This window comes from Hippopotamus amphibius, chromosome 3 (assembly GCF_030028045.1).
Source record: "Hippopotamus amphibius kiboko isolate mHipAmp2 chromosome 3, mHipAmp2.hap2, whole genome shotgun sequence".
Classification (NCBI taxonomy): Eukaryota; Metazoa; Chordata; class Mammalia; order Artiodactyla; family Hippopotamidae; genus Hippopotamus; species Hippopotamus amphibius.
The window spans coordinates 67937277-67963555 of NC_080188.1; the positions used below are offsets into that span (position 1 = coordinate 67937277).

A 26279-nucleotide genomic window follows, 5' to 3' on the forward strand; every position below is an offset into this window, starting at 1 on the left:
GAAACAATTATACAGTCTTGCGGGATCTTTAAAGTAAAGAGAGTAAAAGGCCTGGGAGTGGGGAAATGAAAGGAACTGAGGATTCTCAGCAATTAATTCCTTTAACGAAAGGAATTAAAGATCCTCAAAAGTTAATTCCAATTTACTTTCCTCCAGATTCTTACAATGTTTCTGACTTGCCACTTTCTTCCCACCATCAGCTCTCAGTGAATTCATGTTAATTTTCATCATATAAACCAGAAAGACAATTAAGTAAAAACACAAACACACTGGGAAGTGGTAGGGTGGAGATAGGAAAAACCACATCCTGAACTATTAAACTACTACACTGTAACTATGAAAACTTAACTCATCCTAAACTCTCCTCTTTTCCCCAGCAAACTTCTCTTAAATACAAACCAACCAATCTCCAGACTCCATATCCCCTAGCTCTCTTTTATCCTTCACAGACTAAATTCAAATTGCCTATTCCTGCTCTATACATTTGTATACTTTCTATTCACTCTTCAAACTATGCCAATCTTTTTCCATCATCTGCTCTATTAAACTTTCTCCAGTGTTAGCAAGGACTTATTGTTCAATCCAATGAATACTTGTGGCACATGTGCTGTTTCTTGTCCTTAAAATAAACCATTTTCTTGGTTTCCATGACCAGCACTCTGTCCTAGTTTATACAGTGTATATGTCTATACCCTTCACAGGAGTTCTTTTTTTTTTTAATTTTACTGACATATAGTTGATTTACAATGTTATGTTAATTTCTGCTGTACAGCAAAGTGACTCAGTTATATATTCTCCATTATGGTTTATCACAAGATACTGAATATAGTTCTCTGTGCTATACAGTAGGACTTTGTTGTTTATCCATTCTATAGCTACCAGTTTGCACCTGCTAATCCCAAACTCCCAAACCATCCCCCCTCCCATTTGGCAACCACAAATCTGTTCTCTTCATAGGCATTCTTAATCAAAAAAATCCCCTATGTGCTAATATTCCAAGCCTCTGTTGTGAGTCAAGTTCACTTAAGAGAACTCATTACTACTGTGGTTTAAATTAGCATCAATTACCAAACCAATGAATTTCAAACCACTCTTTCAAAGTTCTACTTTCTGAGCTCAAGATGTACACATAAAACTGTACGCTAGACAGAAGCTATCCGAATGAAAATGGAATCTTTCACCTAACATATCTAAAACTAGTCTCATCTAACCTCTCCCTCTAAACCTGTCTCATTCACCATTTACCTTGCTGCCTAAGGCAGAAAACCTATGTGTCAGAAAGCTTACCTGTTTTGTAAAGGATGTTTAATATAGTGTTCTGGGTTAGCAACCTCCTGATTAGATTCTGTTTTCTCTTCTTCTGTAGGTGGGGGATTAGGAGTAGGGGTGGTTTCCTAGTGGAAAATAAACATCATAAACTTCTTAACATGAAGAAATATAACATTAAGAAATTTCTTTATTTTTAAATTTTTATTGAAATAGTAAATTTACAATGTTGTGAAAAATTACTTTCTATGACAGCAATGCTCTAAATAAATTTGAAACAATATTGTCCACATCATTTTTTTTAAGAATGAATTACAGTAGAAGCATTTGATAAAATAGACCACAGACCAAACTATAAGAACCAGACTCTTCATTTTAGCATCTTTTCATTAAGAGCAAAAGAAAATTTTAAATATAATAACAATAATTTTATATATTGTTACCTTCCACTTACATATTTTAATATAAGATTGCTAGACACTACGCAAAAAAGTTGGGAAAATCAAGTACCTTTCTTAACATACCAAGCGCTGTGAATGGCTGGGGGCAGAGTGGGTACAACTAAAATTTGGAGGGTATATTAACTATATTACAATGACACGCACACACAAATCTTTATAAAGTCATCAAGGCAATACCACACAGGTCCTTGCCTTTGTGTCATACTGTTATTACATATGGTAACAAAGTTCAGCAATTTCTGTCATTTTCAGTTGGTCCTAAGCAAAAAATCTGCACATTGGCTTGAATTTAAATCTTCTTCTAGGCTGGACATAATTAACACTGTTATCTAAAAATGTCAGGGAAAAAAGGAGCCTGAGTATAATACGTGTTCTCCACATTAACCCATATAACTCTTCACCCTATTGTAAATTGGTATCAACAAAAAGCTAAGAAAAGGGACCAGAAGCTGAAACAAAAGCTGATACAAAACAGGAGGGTACTGCAATAAGTGTTTGGATATCATACTTAAACCGAACCAGCAAAACAATAGAGACATGTTCACATTTTGTAAATCAGAGACTTATGATCTAAAAAAAGACTTCAGAGCAGACAGGTGATACACATTTTACAAAATAAAATACATTTTTTCTTATCAACAAGACACCTCCAGTAACTACTTTTTACTAGCCTATGAAGTCACTCATAGCAAGGGCTTTATCTTGATTTTACTCACGATTGTAATGCCAATGATCACAATGCTATATGCAATAGGAACTTATTGGCTTGATTACTTAACTGAATAATTTTAAATGTTTACACAGAGTAGTTAGGGCCCTGAAATTTACATATAGTAGCTAGTGCCTTAATATCACCAATCACTTTTACCAGCATTTTCTCATCACAATCAATTTAAATCTTCAAATAGATGATCATTACCAAATGCCATTCCTTACTCTACTAGCTTACAATTAATGATGGTCTCCAGACAGAGGCAGTCTGAGTGAACAGAGAAAACAGGGAACAGTTAGTGACTGAAAAGGCAGCTGGGTTTGGGGGAAAGGGTATCAAAGAAAAGTGAGCTACGGACGAGTGAGCCTCAAAAATCTATGTAAATAATTCCTCAAATCCTTGGCTGTGGCTCCTAAACTGAGATGTTCAGAGTGCAACTTTGGGTAGCCTACCAGAGAACAGCTGAGCCAAGACTTCAGAGGCTGAACTGCATTTGGAAGACTAAGTTCAGACCCAACCAGAGTGGATGGTTGAAAATCCTCAGCTTTCAGATGAAATACTAGAAAGGCCATGTCCTAGGTATCAGGTAAAATACATGTCTAACAAATCTATTTTTTTAAATACATATTTGTAGTGAGGTGGATGGACCCAGAGTCTGTCATACAGAGCAAAGTAAGCCAGAAAGAGAAAAACAAATACCGTATGCTAACATATATATAGAATCTAAAAAAATGGTACTGATGAACCCAGTGACAGGGCAAGAATAAAGATGCAGATGTAGAGAACGGACTTGAAGACACGGGGTGGGGAAGCGAAGGGGAAGCTGGGACTAAGTGAGAGAGTAACACTGACATATATACACTACCCAAATGTAAAACTGATAGCTAGTAGGAAGTTGCTGCATAATACAGGGAGATCAACTCGATGATGGGTGATGACTTAGAGGGGTGGGATAGGGCGGGTGGGAGGGAGTCACAGGAGGGAGGGGATATGGGGATATTATGTATAAATACAGATGATTCACTTTGTTATACAGCAAAAACTGGCACTACAGTGTAAAGCAATTATATTCCAATAAAGAGCTTTAAGAAAAAGATATTTATTTATTTATTTATTTATTTATTTATGACTGCATTGGATCTTCGTTGCTGCACACGGGCTTTCTCTAGTTGTGGAGAGTGGGGGCTACTCTTTGTTGCGGTACGTGGGCTTCTCATTGCAGTGGCTTCTCTTGTTTCAGAGCATAGGCTCTAGGTGCATGGGCTTCAGTAGTTGTGGCACGTGGGCTCAGTAGTTGTGGCACGGGCTTTACTGTTACTTGCTCCAAGGCACGTGGGATCTTCCCAGACAAGGGATCAAACTCGTGTCCCCTGCATTGGCAGGCTGACTCCCAATCACTGCGCCACCAAGGAAGACCCCATATGCCTAATAAATCTTAAAACTAATCCCTGACAGGATAAAGGTAACCTACTGATAAATAAATTAACTGCCCCAAGAACCAAACCCTATACTCTTCAGAGGAAAATAACCTAAGCCTGAGCCTCTATGAATATTATCTATAATACCTTGCAAACAAAAATTTTTACAGCAACTAATGATCAAGAGATTAAACTGTCCATAGAAAGACACCCAGATAACAGACACATGATCCAGATAACAGAGTTAGCAGACAAAGTCTTAATAACTACGATTACTATGGTAAAATAGAAGATGGAGGGAATTTCCTGGTGGTCTAGTGGTTGGGACTTGGTGCTTTCACTGCTGGGGCTGGGTTTGATCCCTGGTCAGGGAACTAAGATCCAACAAGCCACGTAGCATGGCCAAAAATATAAACAAACAAACAAAATAGAAGATGGGAAAAGGGATAGAAAAAACAGGAGTATTTGAGAAGGGAATTGAAATCAATTTTTTAAAAGAAACAAACAGAGGACTTCCTAGGTGCTGCAGTGGTTAAAAATCCGCCTGCCAATGCAGCGGACACAGGATCGATCCCTGCTGCAGGAAGATCCCACGTGCCACGGAGCAACTAAGCCCGTGCGCCACAACTATTGAGCCTGCGCTTTAGAGCCCATGAGCCACAACTATTGAGCCCATGTGCTGCAACTACTGAAGCCCACACGCCTAAGAGCCGGTGCTCCACAAGAGAAGCCACGGCGATAAGCAGCCTGTGCACCACAACGAAGAGTAGCCCCTGCTCACCACAACTAAAGAAAGCCCACGCACAGCAAAAAAAAAAAAAGACCCAACACGGCCAATACAATAAATAAATAAATTTTAAAAAAGAAAAAAGAAAGAGACATTAATGAACTGCCAACTACAGTGTCTGAAATTAACAGCTTATTGAATGAATAACAAGAAACTGAACTCAGCAGAATGTAAGACAAGTGAACTTCGAAGACAGGTCAATAGAAAATATTCAAATAATCACAGAAGGGGGAAAACAGATGGTAAGAAATGTCAAGATGGTTACAAAGTTCAAGAACAAAATGACAGAGAACAGGATAGAAGCAATAGAGAAAGAATCAAAATTTACCAATATACACAAGGAACTCAAGTCAGATTTAAAAAGCTGAGGGAACTCCAAGCAGTATAAATACAAAAAAACTATAACTGGGCACATTAGACTCAAACTACTATAAACTAAAGAAAAGGAGGCAATATTAAAAGCAGTTAGGGAAAAAAAAAAGACATACACATTACTTTCAAAAGAGCAATAAGAATTAACTGCAAACTTCTCAAAAGAAGTTATGGAAGTCAGCAGACAACAGAGTAAAATCCTTGTGCTGAAGGGGAAAAACTGAAAAAACTGTCAACTTAGAATTCAGTGCCTAGAAGGGGACGTCCCTCATGGTCCAGTGGCTAAGCCTCCGTACCCCCACTTCAGGGGGCCTGGGTTTGATCCCTGGTCAGGGAGCTAGATCCCACTTGCCACAACTAAGAGTTCACATGCCGCAACTAAAAGATCCCACACATCGCAACAAAGACCCCACATGCCTCAACTAAGACCTGACACAGGAAAATAAATTAATTAATTAGTTAATTAATTTCTTTTAAAAATTCAGTGCCTAGGGAAAATATCCTTCAGAAATAGAGAAGTAAAGACAGACTCACACAGACACATGTACATACACAAACACACTCTCACACCTGGAGGTCCAAAGTAAGAGGAACACCAAAGGAAAGTTTCAGGCTAGAGGGAAAAGTTCCCCAATGGGAGAACAGAAGTGTAAAAAAGAATGAGAAGCACTGGAGAAGGTAAATGTGTGGGTAAATATATAAAAGACTATTAACAATTTAAAGGAATAATAATGATAAATCGTGGAGTTTAAAATAATGATGCTCCTACCAAAGGACTGGGTATATATAGACTGGTGAGGTTGGATGTGTGAATAAAAGATATTTTTCTTTTACTTTTTAAATTTTCTGACCATGCTGTGAGGCATGCAGGATCCCAGTTCCCTGAGCAGGGATTGAACCCATGCCCCCGGCAGTGGAAGCACAGAGTCCTAACCACTGAACCACAGGGAGGTCTCCAAATAATAAACAGATTTTCCATTAACTCTTCCTGCCTAATTTTTTGAGGGGTGACATGTTTGCACATCATTTGCAATTTTAAAGCATTATTTTTACACCTGCTAAAAAAAAATAGCTCCTCATCGTTAAATAATTGTGTGGATGTATGAATAAGTATACTAGTTTAAAATCTTTCAGTCTTTGCTTCTAATATTACATAAATATGCTAGGTTTTAAGACAAATGCTCTAAAACATTTTGGAAAAATCGTTTATTAACCACAGACAATCTTTTCAGTATTTGAAATCTTTTTTTAATGTAAGCACAGTATTGATATTTCTTTTTTAGCCTTTTTTCTTTACCCTTGGCCACACTGTGTGGCATGCGGGATCCAAGTTCCCTAAGCAAGGATTGAACCCGTGCCCTCTTCAGTGGAAGCATGGAGTCCTAACCACTGCACTGCCAGGGAATTCCCATCTTTTTTTAGCCTTTTAAGTTACTATCTACAGTTTAATAAATGTTCAAATTTTTAAACTTATTTGAACTTCTTAAATCCTCTTAATAAAGCAAAAGTGATTAACAGCCAATTGTTTCCATGACAGAATAGAAAATACTCAAAATACTCTACAAAAATACTCATTCACATGGTACAGACTGAACCCAGTAAGATTCAGAAATCACTTTCATGATAGAAATTACTTATGAAAACATTAATATTAAAAGTCATATTAAAAGGGCATATCTTCTCAGTACAAATTTTCTCAGGTAATATTTTGCTATGGCCATGTACTTATCACAACAATCCATTCCTAATCTGTAGAAATTTAAATCAAAAAGCTTACCATAAACCATTCACCTTGTAAGCTTTTTTTTTTTTTTTGAAGTGAACCACTTTTAAAGTCTTTACTGAATTTGTTACAATATTGCTTCTGTTTCATGGTTTGCTTTTTTGGCCTGCAAGGCATGTGGGATCTTAGCACCCCTGCACTGGAAGGCTTAACCACTGAAGCACCAGGGAAGTCCCCACCCTGTAAGCTTCTTGATTCTGCAATTATGTTGCAAATTATTGTAAAGGAAAATTTTTTGGTTTGTTTGAGACTACCTAGACATGCCTCATTATAAAATTTTATTTCTTTCAACTTATTCTTTTTTGTTAAAAATCTCTTTAACTTTGATATAAATAATCAAGATGCTTTTTTACTTTTTATTTTCAACTTAGATAAAGCAAAACAAATGTAAGAACCTTGTAAACGTTATTTTAAACTTTCAGGGTTAATTTCTATGGCCGTGGTCTACTCTATGGGAAAATTCCAATCCCCGATACCCCACCTTCTTTTTAAGAAAAATAGCTTTATTGTGGTATAAATGACATACAATCAAACTGCACATATTTAAAATGAACAACTTGATAAGGTTTGTGTGTATGTGCCTGGGAAATGATCACCACAGCAAGACAGTGATCACATGAATCACTCTCAAAACCCTATACCTTTCGAATACATGGTAATATATATAATAAGAAATAATGTCCAGAATGATGGCCGTGCTATATTAAATTCTTTGACCAGGGACTTCCCTGGTGGTGCAGCGGTTAAGACTCTGCGCTCCCAACGCGAGGGGGTCGGGTTCAATCCCTGGTCAGAGAACTAGATTCCACATGCTGTAACTAAGACCCAGCACAGCCAAATAAATAAATAATTATTAAAAATAAAATAACCTCTTTGATCAAAAATGATTTCTAACTATAGACATATGCCAAATAAGAATGAAGAAATATTGGGTTGGCTAAAAAGGTGGTTCCGAGAGGTGTTATGGGAAAACCCAAACGAACTTTTTGTTCAACCCAATATATTTTTAAAAGAACCCTAAAAAGGGGAATTCCCTGGTGGTCCAAGGGTTTAACTGGGTGCTTTCACCGCCTTGGCCTGGATCAATCCCTGGTCCCGGAACTAAAATCCCACAAGCCTGCAGTGTGACCAAAAAAAACACAAAAAGCAAACAAACAAAAAAACCAACCAACAAACAAAAAAACAAAGAAACCAAAAAACAAAGAAACACAACAAACAAACAAAAACCAACCCTGAAAAAAAATCTTTCAGGTCAATCCTGTTACACATAAACCTCAAATAACTATAATAAACCTCCAAATTATTCATTACTTATCTTACTTTGCTAAGTATTTTTAATATAAATTGAATTTAAAATTAGGGACTTCCCTCATAGTCCAGTGGCTAAGACTCCACACTCCCAAAGCAGGGGGCCCTGGTTTGATCCCTGGTCAGGGAGCTAGATGCCACATGCCACAGCTAAGACCCGGTGCAGCCCAATAAATAAATATTAATTAATTAATTAAATTGAACAAAGTATTTTGAAATTACATCTCCTCTTAAAATTCTTTGTAAGGCTATTAACTACTAAGGTATCTGAGACTTAGGATCACCAAAAACTAGGTAGGTACAGGAGGACTATGTAATGCTCGTAGCACCAACTTCACAAAATTCTCCCTGAAAACCGTAACAGCTATTTCATGGGACAGGTTTAAAATGGATTTAATGAGACTTTTAATTATGAGATTATCAAAGAAGTAAATAAGATTATAACATTACATGTATGGAAACTTTTTACAAACTGTCACTTGTATGGTTGCTTCCTACAGAGCAGAGAGTAAAATAGTTTTAAATTTACATTCAGGTTTTTTGGTTTTTCAGCCACACCACTCGACTTGCGGGATCTTAGTTCCTGACCAGAGATCGAACTGGCGCCCTGGGCAGTGAAATCTCAAGAGTCCTAACCAGCGTACTACCAGAGAATTCCCTACATCCAGTTCAAAAACAAAATTCTCTACTGCGAAGTCCCACAACATCCCTGTACCTACTCTCTCAGCTTGGTGGTCTCCCCCCAAAAGTAAATTTCACTGGAAACTACAGTTTAAATATCCATGTTTTATCAATACTTCTAGGTTTGAAAATTACCCAGACAAACCAGGAAAGGCTAATTTAAAAGACGACGGCTATTCAAAGTAATCAAATACAATTTTAACCTAAAAAAGACAATGTGCAAGTGAAAAACCACTGTTTTTCAGGTGGGTAGAATGGCAAGTAAAGCCATCAGATGGTACAGTGTTTATCTAGAAGATACTAAGGAACCAGGGAGTCTGAAAGTGACGTTTCATGAAAGCTAGAGCTAGAATGGTAGGCTGGAGCAGGACTGTAAAAAGCCTCAAAGGTCAGGCTAAAATTGTACCTTTCCACATGTAAGCAATGGAAGCCACTACTTGACAGGTCAAAGTGATTAAATACAAATACAAGTAACGGAACTGAAGAGACAACCAGTTTAAGCACAAGGTATTAAACCTGATTTTGGATTTGCTGAGTTTATGAGAGTTAAATAAAAATGTATGGAGGGGGAGAATAAGAGTTTGAAATTAGCAGATACAAACTACTGTACATAAAACAGATAACAAGGTCCTACTATATAGCACAGAGAACTATACTTAATATCTTGTAACAATCTATAATGGAAAACAATACAGACATCTATACATATATATACATATTAAACTGAATCACTGTGCTGCACACCAGAATCTAACACAACGTTGTACATTAACTATACTTCAATTTTTAAAAAAAATTTAAAGTACAGTATAATAATTTAGTAATCCCAGGGCTTAGTACCAGTTGTAGCAAAAGAAAAAAGTAAAGTTGAAGGGGAAGAAATAAAGTCAAACAAGAGTATGACAAGTCTAACAATTAGCTGCAAAAAACTTCACGCAGCTTTTTACTTCATTCTGCAAAAACCAGCCCCCGTATCAGGCACAATTATTAACCTTGTAGTACAATCTTAATATTACAAAGCTAGGTATTTCCCAGATCTAGCACCATTTCTGTGGGATTTTCTCTAATCTGACTACAAAATTTAGATTCCTTCTTCAAGCCATGTTCAAATCTACACTACTTAAATTCCAAAACCAAGGTGTGCAAAATCCATGGCTATGAACACAGATTTCTTAGCAACCCTCAGCCCAAACACACTTACAAACTATCTCTTGTAGAAATATAAGGAGCCTTCCCCTCAGGACAACCAATCACCTATGCCTTCATTTGAAGTACACAAATATTGGGAGTTTCCTGGTGGCCTAGTAGTTAGTTAGGATTCTGGGCTTTCACTGCCTTGACCCAGGTTCAATCCCTGTTGGGGAACTGAGATCTGGCAAGCCACACAGCGCGACTAAAAAAAGAAAAAAAAAAAAGTACACAAATATCAATAGTTCCCTCGCACTAAAAATGGTTTAAAGCACTCAAAATCAGACCTTGTGCAGGTTCTAGTCTACAACCAGGTTAAGCATAGAAATGGAAAGTAAACATTTAGAAAACTTATGGTAATTTGACAGTATTTTTACGTTTGTTCAAACTAATAATATAAAATTCAGGCTTATATTTTGTATGCATTTTTTCATCTCTTTATCCTATTGTTATCACTTCACAAAACATTGGATTGGAAACTGTTTAAAAACAAAGCAAAAAACAAACTAGTTTTCTACCAGAGTATGAGAGACACTGGTTTAGATTACACACTCTGGAGCCATGCTACCCAGGTTGGAATCCCAACTCTGCCATTTAGATACATGATTTGGGGCAAAACACCATAGTACCAAATAACAGATAACAATATTACTGGTAACTCGTCTCCAGTAGCACTTCCTTATATTCCCCTTCCTTGCTTCACTATTTTTTTAGCTGAACTGCAAACACCGTTTGTGGCTTTAATAAAAATGTAAATGCTGGGACTTCCCTGGTGGTCCAGTGGTAAAGAATCCACATTCCAATGCAGGAAAGGCAGTTTGATCCCTTGTCTGGAACTACAATCCCACATATTGTGGCGCAAGTAAGCCCGCATGCCACAATTACTGAGCTCACATGCAGCAAACTACAAAGCCCATGCACCCTGGAGCCTGTGCACCACAACTAGAGAAGAGAAAACCCACATGCTGCAACAAAAGATCCTGCATGCTGCAACTAAGACCCAATGCATCCATAAATAAATAAATAACTTAAAAAAGAAAGGTTTAAAAACTGTAAATGCTATTATGGCCAAGACAGCTACAATTATCTCTACCAGTTAATAACCCAACATTTCGGGCTTCCTAGGTGGCGCAGTGGTTAAGAATCCGCCTGCCAATGCAGAGGTCACGGGTTCGATCCCAGCTCCAGGAAGATCCCACATGCCGCGAAGCAACTAAGCCCGTGTGCCACACACAAAAAAATAAATAAATAACCCAACATTTCAGTAAACTGAAGACACTACATATGAGGGTGTCAAAAATTATCCACACTCAGGCTGTAGAACTTAATTAACTTTTAGAACAAACAAATAAGTTATTTTTTGACGTAATCTCCTTGCTTTTCAATACACTTTCTCCATCTGTCAACAAGCTTTCGTATTCCCTCATTAGAAAATGTTTTAGGCTGAGGTGCAAGCCACGAATGCACTGCTGTCTTCACTTCTTCATCAGAAGTGAATCTTTGTCCTCGAAGGGCGGCTTACACCAGACCAAACAGGTGAAAGTCTGATGGAGCAAGATCAGAACTATAGGGAGGACGCTTTAACACCTCAAAACGAAGTTTTTGCAGTATCAACAGTGTCGGCAGAAGTGTGCAGATGTGCATTGTCATTCAAGATCACAACGCCCTTGGATAGCAGTCCTCTGCATTTAATTCGAAGTTTAGGCTTCAGCTCTTCAATAAATATCTCACTGTAATGAGCACTGTTGATTGCTGAACCTTTGAGTCATGAGTGATTTGCAAATGATTTGCCACATAATCTACTGTCACTTGTCTATTTGACAGAATCATTTCACGTATTGTCATCAGCCATGGATGTGGACAGGAGTCCGTCTTCAATAAATAACAGCACCAGGTACACCCTCAGACCACAAAAAAATGAACCACTGCACGATGCTCTTCTTTCATGCAAATTACAAGTGGGCCATCCATTTTTGCTTGCACTGTAGTTACAAGTGAACTGATGTAACACGTTCACACCTGCACAGCAGTGACTGGGGAGACAGCAGCCTTGAACGGAAAGCGCTCATAAGACAGTGTGGGCAACAGAAGTTTCAACATAACCAGAGTGCGGATAATTTCTGACTCACTCGCGTACATTAAATAAAGATATGAAGTAATGAACAGAAGGGTAAGCAAAGTAAGAACAGAAAAAGATGGTAGTGCTTTATGATTTTTAAAGTGGTTACACCAATCCTCACTCTTCTACCAAACTATGAGGTTTTACTTGATAGGTAACATTTACTAGGCAGTTGATTAACAAGCAATGGGCTACATATTTTTATATACATTATCTCAATATATTCAATCTTCACAATACTATGAAACTACTATTCTCTCCACTCTTCAAATTTAAGCTCTGGGAAGTTAACATGTCCTATCTATATTCTGCATTTTATTGCAGGACTATCAACATTCATAGCTAGAGATACTACATGTCCAAATTTTACCTATTTGTTTCAGCATAATTATTACTACTGGAACCCTTGTTCACTCTCCCAAGTGACCAGAATCGGATAATAAACTACATGTACTCTTTCCAGGCAGCATAACCCTAAAGTATGTACTATGCTTTGCACCACAGCCTGAGGTTCAACACCTTCACTATCTTCCAAGTGCATACCACTGCAAATAAATTAGAAAAAAGGCATAAATGGTACACTTCACTCTTTCAACATGCATGCATGCACGCACACACGCACAAAATCCCACTACTAGGGAAAAAAGCAAGTAAATGCCAATGATTAATTATACTGATTTTATATTATGCAAGACAGTGTACTAAATGCCTATGGGATTAAAATATCTTAGAAATACAGGTAAGCATATATAAAAGCTCTCTTTTATGGATACAAATAATTAACTCTAAGAATGTTATTTAAGTTACTTATGTAAATAGACTTCATGATACTTTATTCTTCCTTTTAGTATCCAAATATTCAGTTCCCAGGTCTCTTTTTAGCTAAGACGTATTTCCCCCAGCATCCTCCCATATGTAAATTAGTATAAGAGCCTTAAGAGGTTATATACTATATTAAACAACTATATGGTAAGAACTGTATTTCTGGAAAAGACAAAACTACAGGGACAGTAAAAAGATTAGTGGTTGCTGAGGAAGGGTTAGGGAGGAGGAAGGGATGAACAGAGAGTAGAAGATTTTTTAGGCAGTGAAACTACTCTGTATGAAACTATAATGATAAATATGTGTTATTTCACATCCAAACCTATAGAATGTACAAGGCTGAAAGTGAATCCTGATGGAAACTACAGACTTGGGGTGATGATGATGTGTCAATGTAGGTTCATCCAGTGTAACAAATCTACCACTCTGGCATGGAATGTTGATTGTAGGGGAGACTATGTCAGAACCCTTTGTACCTTCCTTTCAATTTTATAGTGAACCTAAAATTGCTCTTTAAAAAGTCAAAGGAAAGTAAAAGGCACAAAGAGGGAACATGGTGAGAAAAAAAATCCACAAACAAGTAAACCAAAATATTAACCAGAAAACATATTTTTGGGGTTATAGATGATTTTTATTTTCTTCACACAGATCTGAATGTTCCAAATTTATTATGACAAAATTATACTGCAGCTCAAATATACATAGAGTCTGCTTCTGGACTGCTCAGTCTGTTCCAGGGATCTCAGTCCCCACTTGCACCAGTATCACATTTTTTAAAAGTTACCTTTGTTGAATAATGTTTTTTTCTCCTTGTAGGGAAAATTCTCCATTTCCCCTTTCTCCTCCTTTTCAAAAATTTACTGCCAATTCTCTTTTGTTTATTCTTTCAAATAAACCTGCAAACTTTTTCTCTGAAGGGCCAGAGAGTAAATATTTCAGGCTGGTAATCTTCCTATCACTTATTCACTGTTTTGCTTACAATCTTTTGAAATAAAAACCATTCTTGGATTTCCTAGGTGGCGCAGCGGTTAAGAATCTGCCTGCCAATGCAGGGGACACGGGTTTGAGCCCTGCTCTGGGACAATTCCACATGCCACGAAGCAACTAAGCCCGTGCACCACAACTATTGAGCCTATGCTCTAGAGCCCATGAGCCACAACTATTGAGCCCATGTGCCGCAACTATTGAAGCCCACATACCTAGAGCCCGTGCTCTGCAACAAGAGAAGCCACTACCATGAGGAGCCTGTGCACCACAATCAAGAGTATTCCCTGTTCGCATCAACTAGAGAAAGCCCGCGTGCAGCAAGGAAGACCCAACGCAGCCAATAAATAAAATAAATAAATTTAAAAAAACAAAAACAAAAAAAACCATTCTTAGCTAGCAGCCCACACAAAAGCAGCCCTAAGGCCAGCTTGTGAACCCCAGTATAAAGTGTAGCTTTCCACCCCACTGGTAAAGATTCTGGCATTTTAATTCAGTTTATACTGATTTTACATATTAAATCTAGGAAAAATTAACGTTTCCAACATTAACTCTTTCAAAAGCAAATTATGATTCTTCACTTCATTTAAGTCCTCCATTGTATCTCTCAGAGTTGTACTGCTTTTATTTATGAATCTTGCAGACTAATTGTTAGGGTTTATAACTCCTAGGCACTTGAAGGCTCTGGCATTTGAGAACTTGCTAGGTTTATTCCTGGCATTTTTTGCCTAGTTATAGAAAAATTGTAACACTATATTCTATAATCAGAATGCAAAAATAAGCTACTTTTTAAATGTCATAGTAAGTGTTAGCTCTTTATTTCTTTTCTATTCAATAATCCAGTAACGCTTAGGTTATGGGAGAGGTGGGTTAAGCACTCTAGAGTGCGTGGCACATGATAGGCACTCAAATGTTTGAATAAATAAATGATTCTAATTTTGTTCCCTCTCAAAATCCCACTAAAGCTACAGTTTAAGAGAGAGAACAAAGAAAGCAAGCCCACAACCAAGGGGAGAGCAGGGGGAAAAAAAGACAAAACTGGAATGCAGATGGACAAGTGGTAACTAATCAATATACACCTTAAAGTCTCCTGGCAGCATCTTCAGAACTGGGAGTGAAGGAAGGGAGTAAATTAAAGAGAGTCCAGTGAATGTTATTTGGAAAATAACTAGATCCCTCCATCCCCTCCCCCTACTCCAAGTCCCTAGGATTGCTGCCATGAGTTCAAAAAGAAAAAGAAAATAAGCAACTTGGAGGAAACAGGCAGGGAACAGAAAATGCCTTTAAAAATATGTACCTATATATATCCTCAAAAGGATAAGTTAAGATTTTGCATGCACACAATTACAGGAAGCTATAAAAATGACACTCAGAAGACCAGAGAGAGAGAGAGAGCATCTGGAAATTAAAATTATGATAAAGAAAAGGTTGGAAAATAAATTTCCCAGAAAACAGTACAAAAAGAGATGGAAAATGAGAGCAAAATTTCAATGAGGGCGAGAGTGTGTCAGAGCTCGCAGACACGAACGAACCAGTGCAGTAGATCCAATATCTGAATAACTGTTTCAAAGAGAAAATAGAGAAGAGGAAAACCACCAGTAAATCTCTCAGAAGTGATGGACATAAGTTGCTATATTAAAAAACTCCAATAAGTACCCAGCACAATGGAGGACAATACTCACACTAAAGCATGTTATTGTGAAATGGGGGTCAAGGAAAGACTATAAATTTCTGGTGAGTGGAAAAGGAACTGGTCACAATAAAAAAAAAAGGCATCAGAAAAATTCCTGAATTATCAACAGTTACAAGGGAAGACAACCATGGAATTTCTAAATTCTGAAGAAAAGAATTCTACACCCAGCCAAACTACAGATATGATGTTGTTCCACATGCATCATCTCAGAAATCTTTAACCCTCACATACCTTTTCTCAAAAAACTTCTGGAAGATGTGATCCACTGAAGTGAAACAAGTAACCAAGGTAAGAGGAAGACAAGAGACACAGCACACAGAGGGGTGCAACAAAGAAGTCATATGACAGCAAATCAGGAACACAGGCAAAAGAGGTCCAAGAAAGACAGGTGCGCACCAGACAGAGAGAGCAACAGTCCAGATTGGATCAATATGATTCAGGCTACATTCAGTTGCTGTCTGTTGTAACAAAGAGGCTTACTATTCTACCTTTTATTAAAAAACACTGATTGCCATGTGTCTAGCCTGGACATTTATGTACACTTAACTCAGCTTAAGACATATTTAACAAATCTTCTCCCTCTTCTGTGCCCTGCTCCCTGGAACAGCTAAGAATTTCACACCAGAATTAACTTACTCTTTAACAAGATACAGAGCAGCTCACTTCAAGAGCCCACTCTCCTAACTGAAGGTTCTTTGCCTGGCCCTTACCACAGCCCCACCAGATAACTTCAGAGTCCCCGTGGTTCCCAGGACATGTTCAACATCTTGTCCACTGGTTTTCTCAAGAGGGTCTCTAATAGAAATTCCAGGAAGCTAAAGCCAAACTATAACGCAGAAATGGTGTTCAACTTATCTTCTCTTAGGAACCTTCCTATAACAGTAGCAATACTGTGTTTTCTTTACACATGATCTAAGTTTTTAGTTTTTCAAAACTAAAGTACTTAGCTGAAAGATACACACACTGGAGATTAAACTCTAAAGATAATTATACTGTAAAAAAAAAAAAAGAATCAAGGGAAGGACTAACATGAAAGTCAGGATAGTGAGTAGGGGAGGAGACAAAGAAATGAAAATGTGATCAGAGTATAAAATTGAGATACTGATGATCTCTTACGTGATAAGTACCTGGGTCTTCAGTTTATTACTCTAAAACTTATGTACACATGTATTTTATATTTTTTTTTACATATAAACATCTCATAATTAGAAAGGAGGGCGATTCTTAAAAAAAAAAAAAATCGTAGCCTCATGGCTAACGACAGTCGCAGAAGTGTTTTATTTGACCAGCAGTTTTTTAATTTTCAATTTGTTGCCAAAACATTCACCTTACAGATATACTACCTCATATATGGAATGATACAGGTAAAGGGTTATTCATCACAGCACTAAAATAGCAAATGGCTGGAATTCAAAAGCAAGTTACATAGCTAAGCTCAGGTTTGGGAGGGAGGGGGGAGAGGAGGTGCTGTAGACTACTCAAAGGTATGGATACATGGAAGTTTGATTCTTCAGGGGGCACAACTAAGTCTTTCACACCTTTGAATTTCCTATTGCCTTTCTCAAATAATAACAATAGTTACCAATCTTTCTAACTGTTCAATTTATCACCTAGTCCTTGGCTCATCTGGTATGGATCACACAGCCAAACCAATCAACACAAACAGCACTATAATCCATCCCCAAATTAACAATCACATTCCCTTTTATAATCAATACAGAAATACTATAAACTCCAATATACTTATATGTCTTAACTGAACCCTAGCAAATGTTCATCAGTACAGAAATAAACATGTTTTAAGACCAAACCATATAATACATACCATTAGAAAAAAAAGTGAAAGCTTTATTGTGTTGATATGTAATGCTCTAAAAGACATATTAAGTGAAAAACACAATGTGCCAGAATAGTGTATAGAGCTGGCTATCATTTATTTTTTTGAAAAAATATACAGTTGACCCTTGTTAGTGGCACCAACCCTCTACAGTCAAAAATCCACACAGAACTTTACAGCCAGCCCTCCTTATCCAAGGTCCCACATTTGCAGATTCACACAACTGCAGATCATAACTGCAGTATGTATTTAGTGAAAATAATCCATGTATAAGTGGAGCCCTGATGTTCAAACCCATGTTGTTCGAAGGTCAACTGCACATCATATTTGCTTGCATACATAGCTATCCACTGATATTTGTGGGAGACTGGTTCCAGGACCCTCTTGGATACCAAAGTCTACAGATGTTCAAGTCCTTTATACAAAATGGCATAGTACAGGCAGCCCTCCAATATCTGATCCACAGTTGGCTGAATTCTCAGATGGAAATCCATGGATGAGGGGGCCAACTGAATACAAATCTCTACAGAAAGGTATGAACTGACCATGCTGCTTGCCCCTAGAAGTGATCCACCTGGATGGGATCAGCTTGAGGAGATTTCACTGTATACTTTTTTGTACAAAATTTGAGTGGTGGACAATGTAAACAACTGGCTATTCACACACATTTTCTTAAACAGCAAAACAAGGTCACAGAACAATTTTAATTTTAGGACAATTTTAATTGTCCATACAAGACCAAATAATTACCTCTGAAGGTTTAAAATACAGAGAGAAAAAAAAATTAAAAAATAAAACAGACGTTTTCCTAGAATAAAATTAAATAATAACTTGCCCAACCTAATTGGTCTTGATCATATCCAGTAGTATCTTACAAAATTATAATACAACATGTGTTTGTATACACCAGCATATGTCTAGATTCTAGAGCCACACTGTCCAATTCGGTATCCACTAGCTACATATGGAATTAAATTGCAAGTAACTAAAAATTAAAATTAATTCAAGTTTAAAATTCATCTCTTGGGTTGGATTAGTCTCATTTCAAATGCTTAATAGTGCAGGTAGTGGCTACCGTACTGGACAGCACAAATATAGAATACTTCCATCATCACAGACAGTTCTCTTGGACAGCCTTTTTTAAGAAGAATCCTTGGAACTTCCCTGGTGGCACAGTGGTTAAGACTGCAATCCCAATGAAGGGGCCCAGATTCAATCCCTGGTCAGGGAAATAGATTCTACATGCATGCTGCAACTAAGAGTTCTCATGCTATAACAAAGGAGCTGGCAAGCTGCAATTAAGACCCAATACAACCAAATGAAATAAATATTTTTTTAAATACATTTGAATTAAAAAAAAGAATCCTCAAAAAAACTGGTTAACATTGGATGCTTTAGAGAGAACTAGGTGGCTGAAGAAAACAGGAGATAGGTTTTTCATACCAATAAGATGGGACTTCGCCTGTGCCAGGCAGCATCCTTAATGTTTCATGCTAACTCCATCCCTACTGTACTCCAACATAAATATTAGTTCTATTGTAATCCTAAGTATTTTATTTAATGCATTTAAAAACACTATTCTGAAAGAGGTCATAGGCTCCAGTAGATTTCTAAAAGGATCCATTTGAATTTTGGACCATCAGCATTTACTACTCAACTTCAAGAAAAGTTATTTAAAAAAGCTAAGATACCATTATCTATAAGCCAAAACCCAAGAGAGATTTTACTAAATATTATTTTAAAATATGCTGTACAAGTTCAAAAGTTAAAAAAAAGTATCACTCCTAATCCCATCATGCCACCACCCATAAACCATCTGATAACATCCTTTCAGATAATGACTTTATGTTTATTTGTGTATAATGATGACCCATGCATCAATTTTATCCTTAAAGTAAGAGTTTTGCTGAAGGCAAAGAGTTAACTTTTTAGTTTTGGCTGAATTTTAGGCTTTTTTTTTTTTTTTAGCACAGTAATAAAGCCTGAAGATAGGATCTGGGTTTGAGTTCTAGCTCTCTCACTTAGGAACTATGTGACCTTGGTAGGATTTTTTTCTTTTAAAAAGTCACCTGTGGACTTCCCCTGGTGGTGCAGTGCTTAAGAATCCACCAGCCAATGCAGGGAACAAGTGTTCCATATGCTGCAGAGCAACTAAGACCATGCCACAACTACTAGAGTCCGCGTGCTTAGAGCCCGTGCTCCACCACAAAAGAAGCCACAGCACTGAGAGGCCCACGCACCACAAAGAAAGAAGAGTAACCCCCGCTCACCACAACTAGAGAAAAGCCCTCGAGCAGCAACCCAAGCAATACCCAAATGCAGCCAAAAAGAATAATTTAAAAAATCACTTGAAATATGAATTTCTCACCTATAAAAGTATTTATTTCAGATTAAGATTTTTTTAAAAAACTACAAGAAAAATATATTTTATCTTTCTATTAAAATACTTCTTGCCTTAGTTAATACTTTAAGTTATAAGACTTTCTGGTTACATAAGCTTTGCCCTAAGATGACCCATGTAAAACCCCATAAAACTTTTTTAACAGCAATACTAATATTAGTTCACATAAATACTAAAATCTTATTGACTGTCACTGTAATAAGCAGAGCACAGAAAAATTATATCTAATTTCTGTACAGCGTTTTGCAGTAACACGTTTAAAATATGTAACTAAAGACATTTTAGCTTTAAAGATTACTGCAAAGACGAATTTCAGAGAAATCTTACTGTCTTACTACTACTACCTTCCCCAAATAAATTAGCTTTTAAGACTAGCAGCATACAACTGAAACTTTTTCTAAACTGCTTAACTCTTTGCCAGACCTTTCACCAAAATTACTAAAAGTACAAAGGTAGTTGAGAATAAATTCCATATTTGCAATTTTTTAAAAATTTTATTACACTGTTTTCACTAGCAAAATATTTTAACTGGCAAACCATCTGAATTAACAAGGTTCAGAAATCAAATGAGAAGGGGAGAACAGGAGTGATAATTCACTTTCTTCAGAAATCAACCCATAAAGTTCTGGACCAGTTACTGAAGTATGACCGGTATAACTACTTGTTTAGTCCTCAGATTTAGACACCAAGGTGCTATTTTCTTAAGATTCTATACTTTGGTTATCAGTTAGCAAACACTGTAGTACAAGAGAAACTAAAAACAAATGTCCACATATTTTCTTTCAGAGCTGTAGCAAAATATCTATTAATTTTATCAAGTTAATCTTTCCAAGTCACACAACGAACACATGCCTATTAGAAAGACATGCCTATTGGAAAGACAATGTCATGGTTAAAGAACACACTCTGGAACCTGGCTGCTTTAGTTTGAACTCCACCCCACCACTTATTAGCTGTGTGATCTTGGGCAAATTAGTCACACAGTTACTTAATCTCTCTGTGCCCTGGTTTCCTCATCTGTGAAATAAGAATAATACCTACCTCATCGGTTTGCTATAAAAATTAAATGAATTAATATATGTAAAGCATTTAGTAAAGTGCCTGACATACAGGAAGTGCTATGTGTTAGCTATTAAGATGTAAAGATCGCCTACATTAAAAATCACTGTTACAGATTGTGTTTAAAAGATCATTTTTATTAAGTCAGTCACTTAGAACTCTAAATCTATAGCCCTGGAGATTCAATGCTTGTTAGATCTGTCATAATTCCACAGAAACTTACAGAACACAGTGAGCCAAAACTACAGCTTCCCACTGTTCCTATGGAAGATGTATCAAAAGTTCAAATTGGGAAAAAAATCTTATTTTTCTGACCTCATTCTCAGGTTCTAGAAGTAACTAAGGATTGGGAAGAGTATCTACGGGTTATGGGTCATAAGCTTTGTATTTCTAATAATGGCAAAGAAATAATAATCTAAAGGCAGCTATATAAATCTAACAAAGAGAGGAAAAGGTGAGTATGCCTATGCATGGACACACACCTGCATGCAGCACATTCATGGAATATTAACTTTATCTAGTTCTTCATAACTGACAAATTTTCATCTCTGAATACTGTATTTGAAAATCAAGATCACTATCTTATTCCCATTTTTCAGCTAGACTTAGAAATTTCAGTCTTCAAGATCATACAGATACTAAAATATTAGACTATAATTTAGGCTCATTTCCCCTTCTCAAAAAATTTTCTTTGACAAAAATGGAGCAACTCACAGGTACCAGAAGAGCAAGGAAATTTCTAATAGTAGCAGAGAAGGAAAAGAAATTACCATTGCTAGAACAACTACTTCACAGGTTCCTTGTTACATTCAGGGCTGTTGGTACTTCTATATTCTTAACCTTATATAAATTAAATAGAATACTTTGAAAAAAACATTGAATAGAATCTTCGGTCCAAACTGGATTAAGGTTACATAATTCATTAAACATTTTATTCTCTGCAACTTTGGTGTGTAAACTATGTCTGTTTCTAAATTGGACTTCTCTAAGTCAAATAATTAGGATAATACTAATTCAGAGTAAAAAATAAACTGAAATCTAAAATATAAACACCAGAACCAAATTTGTTTGGTTTAATGCATGAACTCTGATATACTGGGTTCTTTCTTTCTTAAAGTAAAAACATGCATATTAATTTCCAAGGTCTGCTTGTTAATCAATAGTCTTCACTTAGCAAAAAAAAATGGCATTACATAACAACATATTTGTCAACATGTATTTAAGACATTTACTTTCAATAAACTCTTTGCAATACAAAACATGTTTCTAAAGGATAAAAAAGGAAACATTAGATCAGCTGACATCCAAGTTGATTCCACTTATGGAACTAATGTACAGTTTAAAAAATTCAAGAGATACAAGGTAAAAACAAGTAAAATTATATACCTTCAGTTTAACTAAAGAAATCAAAATTTCTTATCTTTAAAAGAACTACAAGTCAAAAAAAGCCCAATAATGAAAAATGTGGAATGAAGATAAAAGCTACCAAAAGCCACGATCCACTGGAGGCAAGATGGCCTGCCATCTTCACCAGCTAATATTAAGTCTAACTTTGATCTACCCATGAAGTCTAATTTTGGCCTGGCCGCAATTCAAATGCCAACAGAATAACAGGAGAGTATTGTTTGTTTAATACCAATGTTCAAAATTTTGCCATATTACCTGTTAAGAGGTAAAATGCTTCGTTTAACTTGCCTATCAAGCTTGTCAGCAAACTGATTATCTGTAAGCTACTTCTTTTGTGTGTGTTTTGTTGTGGTGGGGGGGTTGTTTTGTTTTGTTTGAAGTACACTTGATTTACAACGTTGTGTTAGTTTCAGGTGTATTAGCAAAGTATATACACACGTGTATATATGTGTGTGTGTATATATATATATTCTTTTTCAGATTCTTTTCCATTATAGGTTATTACAAGATACTGAATATAGCTCCCTGTGCTATACAGTAGGTCTCTGTTGTTTATCTATTTTATATATAGTAGTGTGTTAATCCCAACTCCTAATTTATCCCTTCCTCCTTCCTTTCCCCTTTGGTAACCATAAGTTTGTTTTCTATGTCTGAGTCTATTCCTGTTTTGTAAATAAGTTCATTTGTATCATTTTTTTTTTAGATTCCATGTAAGCCACTTCTTAATTTAACTAATTTCAAATACACACACTTGAGAATCACACAATATCAAATTGAAAATGATTGATATTTTACATAATTTCCATAAATAAAAATTCCCTGAGAGCCTACAAAGGTGGGACAAGCAGGAAAAACCCTTGACTCTTCAGGTGCTTATGGTTATGCCCAACAAAAAATAAGGAAACTAACAAGCGAGCTGAAATAGCATTGAACAAATATGCTTTTTGTAGGCTTTTACAGGGATACCTCAATTGCAACAAATACTAATCAGCTGCTTAAAAAAAAAATCCCATTATGTAAAAATGTCAAAAAGAATTCTAAATGACTAACCTGTGGACAACGGTGCATTAAAATTACTTTAAAAAATTGCCTTTTTCACTAAAAATAAATAAAATTATTTAACACGCATCCTCAAACTACTATAGTTTCAATCTGGCTTTCAACTTTCACATACTAAGTTTTTAGGTTCCCTACTTCCCAAATTTAAAGGCAGTACTGAAATCTCCCAGGGGTCAGCACTAGAAAGAATACTATACTACTGCATCATTGACCACATTACTAGAAATTAAGCTCCTAAAATTTACACTGAACAAGGTATAGAATCACATTTTGTATAACTTTGTATCCTAAAGAACACTTGGTACAAGGTCTTAAACATATCAGGGGCTATAAATATTTATTGACTCAAACAATCCTTCAGCACTTTGTAGTTTTGTTCCCTGCTGTTGAAACAAAGCAGCATAGCTTGCAAAACCCAAAGGACCTAAATGTTACTGAAACTTCACAGAATACGTTATTGTTTTATTGTTTAGAGGTTTTAGCCTTGCGCTTATTACCAGCTGTAATGCTTTTACTGACGCTGGTAGTTGGTAGGAGAGTTGATCCAGTCAGAAGTAGTATCAGAGTCCATTAAAGAGTTTTAAGTTAAAGTTTTATGTATTTATATTTTATCTACTTCACATTAATGTTCTAAAAATCAGTTAACTGTATCAGCAACTTAAGAGAGTTCTGCAGTCAATCTAATTTCCAGGAATATAAATAAACACTGGTACTAATAAAAGAACAAGTAACCAAGCAGAAAAGCTGCCTTAAATTCTGGCAACAAGGTAAAGATAGTTTACGTCAATGTAATGAAAAATAAACATTTTTGTATTCTATAGACCTTTTCATAACTAGTTTCTTAAATAGTCATAAAAGTCTTTAAAAAGTCAAAGCAAACTGAGAAGCCATTATCAAAATCACAAACTACCATTAAAAATATATGAAAATATCTGGCAACCAAGGTCTAGAACTGGTTCCACAGTATCAAAAGCTTTCTGGTTAATGTACCATGCCTCTAAAACATCACTTAGATGTAACGCTCCTAAAACGGCAACACAGGCCTAGAAGTTTCAGCGAGCGAGCCAGTACCAGCAAACCCAAACTATGACAAAGACACTCTTTCCTTTGGGCGGTAAGAATCAACTTTATGCTCTGAAATCAGCTTGCTTCAAAAAAGTTTAAGATGGTGCCTAAATTGGGAGACAAGCCAGTAGAATGGATAAAGAGAAAATCAAATGGAAAATTAACTTTAAAAGTTAAGTTTCTATTTCCAGTAAACTGTGTCTGAGAAATCTTCCAGACGATAAAGACTCGGAAGAACAGACGGAACTAGACCCATTCGCATTCTCTGAGGCGTGCGCACTGCGCGGAAAGGATGAATGAATGGAAGACAGGCGCGTGTGAAATGCAGCAGGTCCGGCCGGCAACCAGACCGGCAGCAGCTATCCGCAGGCCTCGCTCCTCCCCCTTCCCTCCTCCATGACAGCCCAGTCTCCAGCGTGGAGGGGCGAGGACAATGTGATCCCCCTCCTAACCACCACCACCACCACCCTTCATCTTACTCTCAGGGCTTTACCGCGCGACACGGGGTTCTCTCCCCACCCCAAACCTTTCTCGCCTCCCCTGCCGCCAACCCCGGCAACTCTCGGGCGCCCCGGAGTACCATGCGCTCGCCCCTCTCGGCTCCCCTCGGCGAGGTCGAAGCTTCTCCGCGCGTGCCGCGGCACCACTCCCGCCCAACCTACCCTATGGCAACGCGCGCCCACCGGCTCCCTGGCCCACCCGTCTAAGGAATCCCCGCGCGTGCCCCGCACCCGAACCCCTGGGCTGGAGCTACGGAGGGAGAGAGGAAAAGGCTGCCCCGGGGCTCTCCCCATCTCATTCCAGGCCGGCTCGCCGCCCACCCTCCCTGCGGATCCAGGCGCCCGCTCGGAGACGGCCCGGCGCCCTCCTATCCCGAAGACACAATTCCCACACACCTAGCCCAGGGCCCAGAGCGCCCTCCACCCTCGTACCCCCTCGCGGCTCGGCCGGAGGCGCCGCGCCGCCCCTCCCCCACACCTCTCCGGAGCCCTCGGGCCCCCACCAGAACGTGTGCTCCACACGCCGTGGCGGCCAACCTCCGGGGCGCCCCCAAGTTGTCCGCGGGGAGGTCAGGCCCAAGAAGAGGGGGAGGGGGCGGCAAGGGGTAGCGTGCGCGCCGGGAACGCCGTCCCGCGGGCTCCTTCAGTCCGAAGGGAGACGGAGCGCGGGGGCCGGTGGGGGTCGGGGCCAAAGGCAATACTCACCGGTTCCACAGTCGCCATCTTAGATCGATCTGATCGCACAACCGCTCCTGAAGGGGGGGGCGGGGTGAGAGGAAAAAAATGAGATTCAAACCGGATTGGCCGGCTACTGTACACGTGACGGACGTGTCCGTTTGGCCCTGGCGGCGCCTGCGCAAGACTGCGGCTGTGTGTTTAACGAGAGGCTTCTGGGAAGTGGAGTCGCTTCTCTCTCTCCTCCTCTCTCTCGTTTTTTTTTTTTCCCCTTTAGGCAAAGTTTAAAAAAAAAAAAAAGGACTGGTCACGTGGTCGATGGGTACTGTGCGCCGCTCTCGGCGCGACGGACACTCGCGTGCTGGAGGGTGGTTTTCAGTCCTCTGCTCTTCCGCCTGGATAGCTGCTGTCGCACTTACTGCCAGGCATGCCTACTGTGCCCTTTGTCGCCCTGTCCTCCCATCTTCCCCGGAAGGTTGGGAACCGAAGGCTCAGCACGCGCAATGAGGCTTCATTTGCTTAGCGGAGGTCCTAGGACAAGTTGCCTGTGTGTTTATTTAATTTTCTTTTGACGTCCCACCATTTTCTCTTAGATTCAGAAAGAGGCGGCGATGGAGAATCGTTTCAGCAGTCAACCCTCCCCCGTCCCCCGGCTCCGCTAATGCTGGTGGTCACTCACTGC

The 26279-nt window shown here is 38.1% G+C and overlaps 1 protein-coding gene across 1 annotated transcript in view; it reads right to left on the reverse strand.

The window, feature by feature from the left end:
- The window catches only part of EIF4E (eukaryotic translation initiation factor 4E), a 39350-nt gene extending 13658 nt beyond the window's left edge, over nucleotides 1–25692 (reverse strand). The window contains exons 1-2 of the mRNA XM_057729681.1: nucleotides 25628–25692; nucleotides 1288–1394 (exon numbers count right to left, since the gene is read on the reverse strand). Coding sequence (XP_057585664.1) covers nucleotides 1288–1394; nucleotides 25628–25645 — 125 coding nt within the window. The 5' untranslated portion in view covers nucleotides 25646–25692. The remainder of the gene's footprint in view (nucleotides 1–1287; nucleotides 1395–25627) is intronic.
- Between the last annotated feature and the right edge of the window lie 587 nt (nucleotides 25693–26279).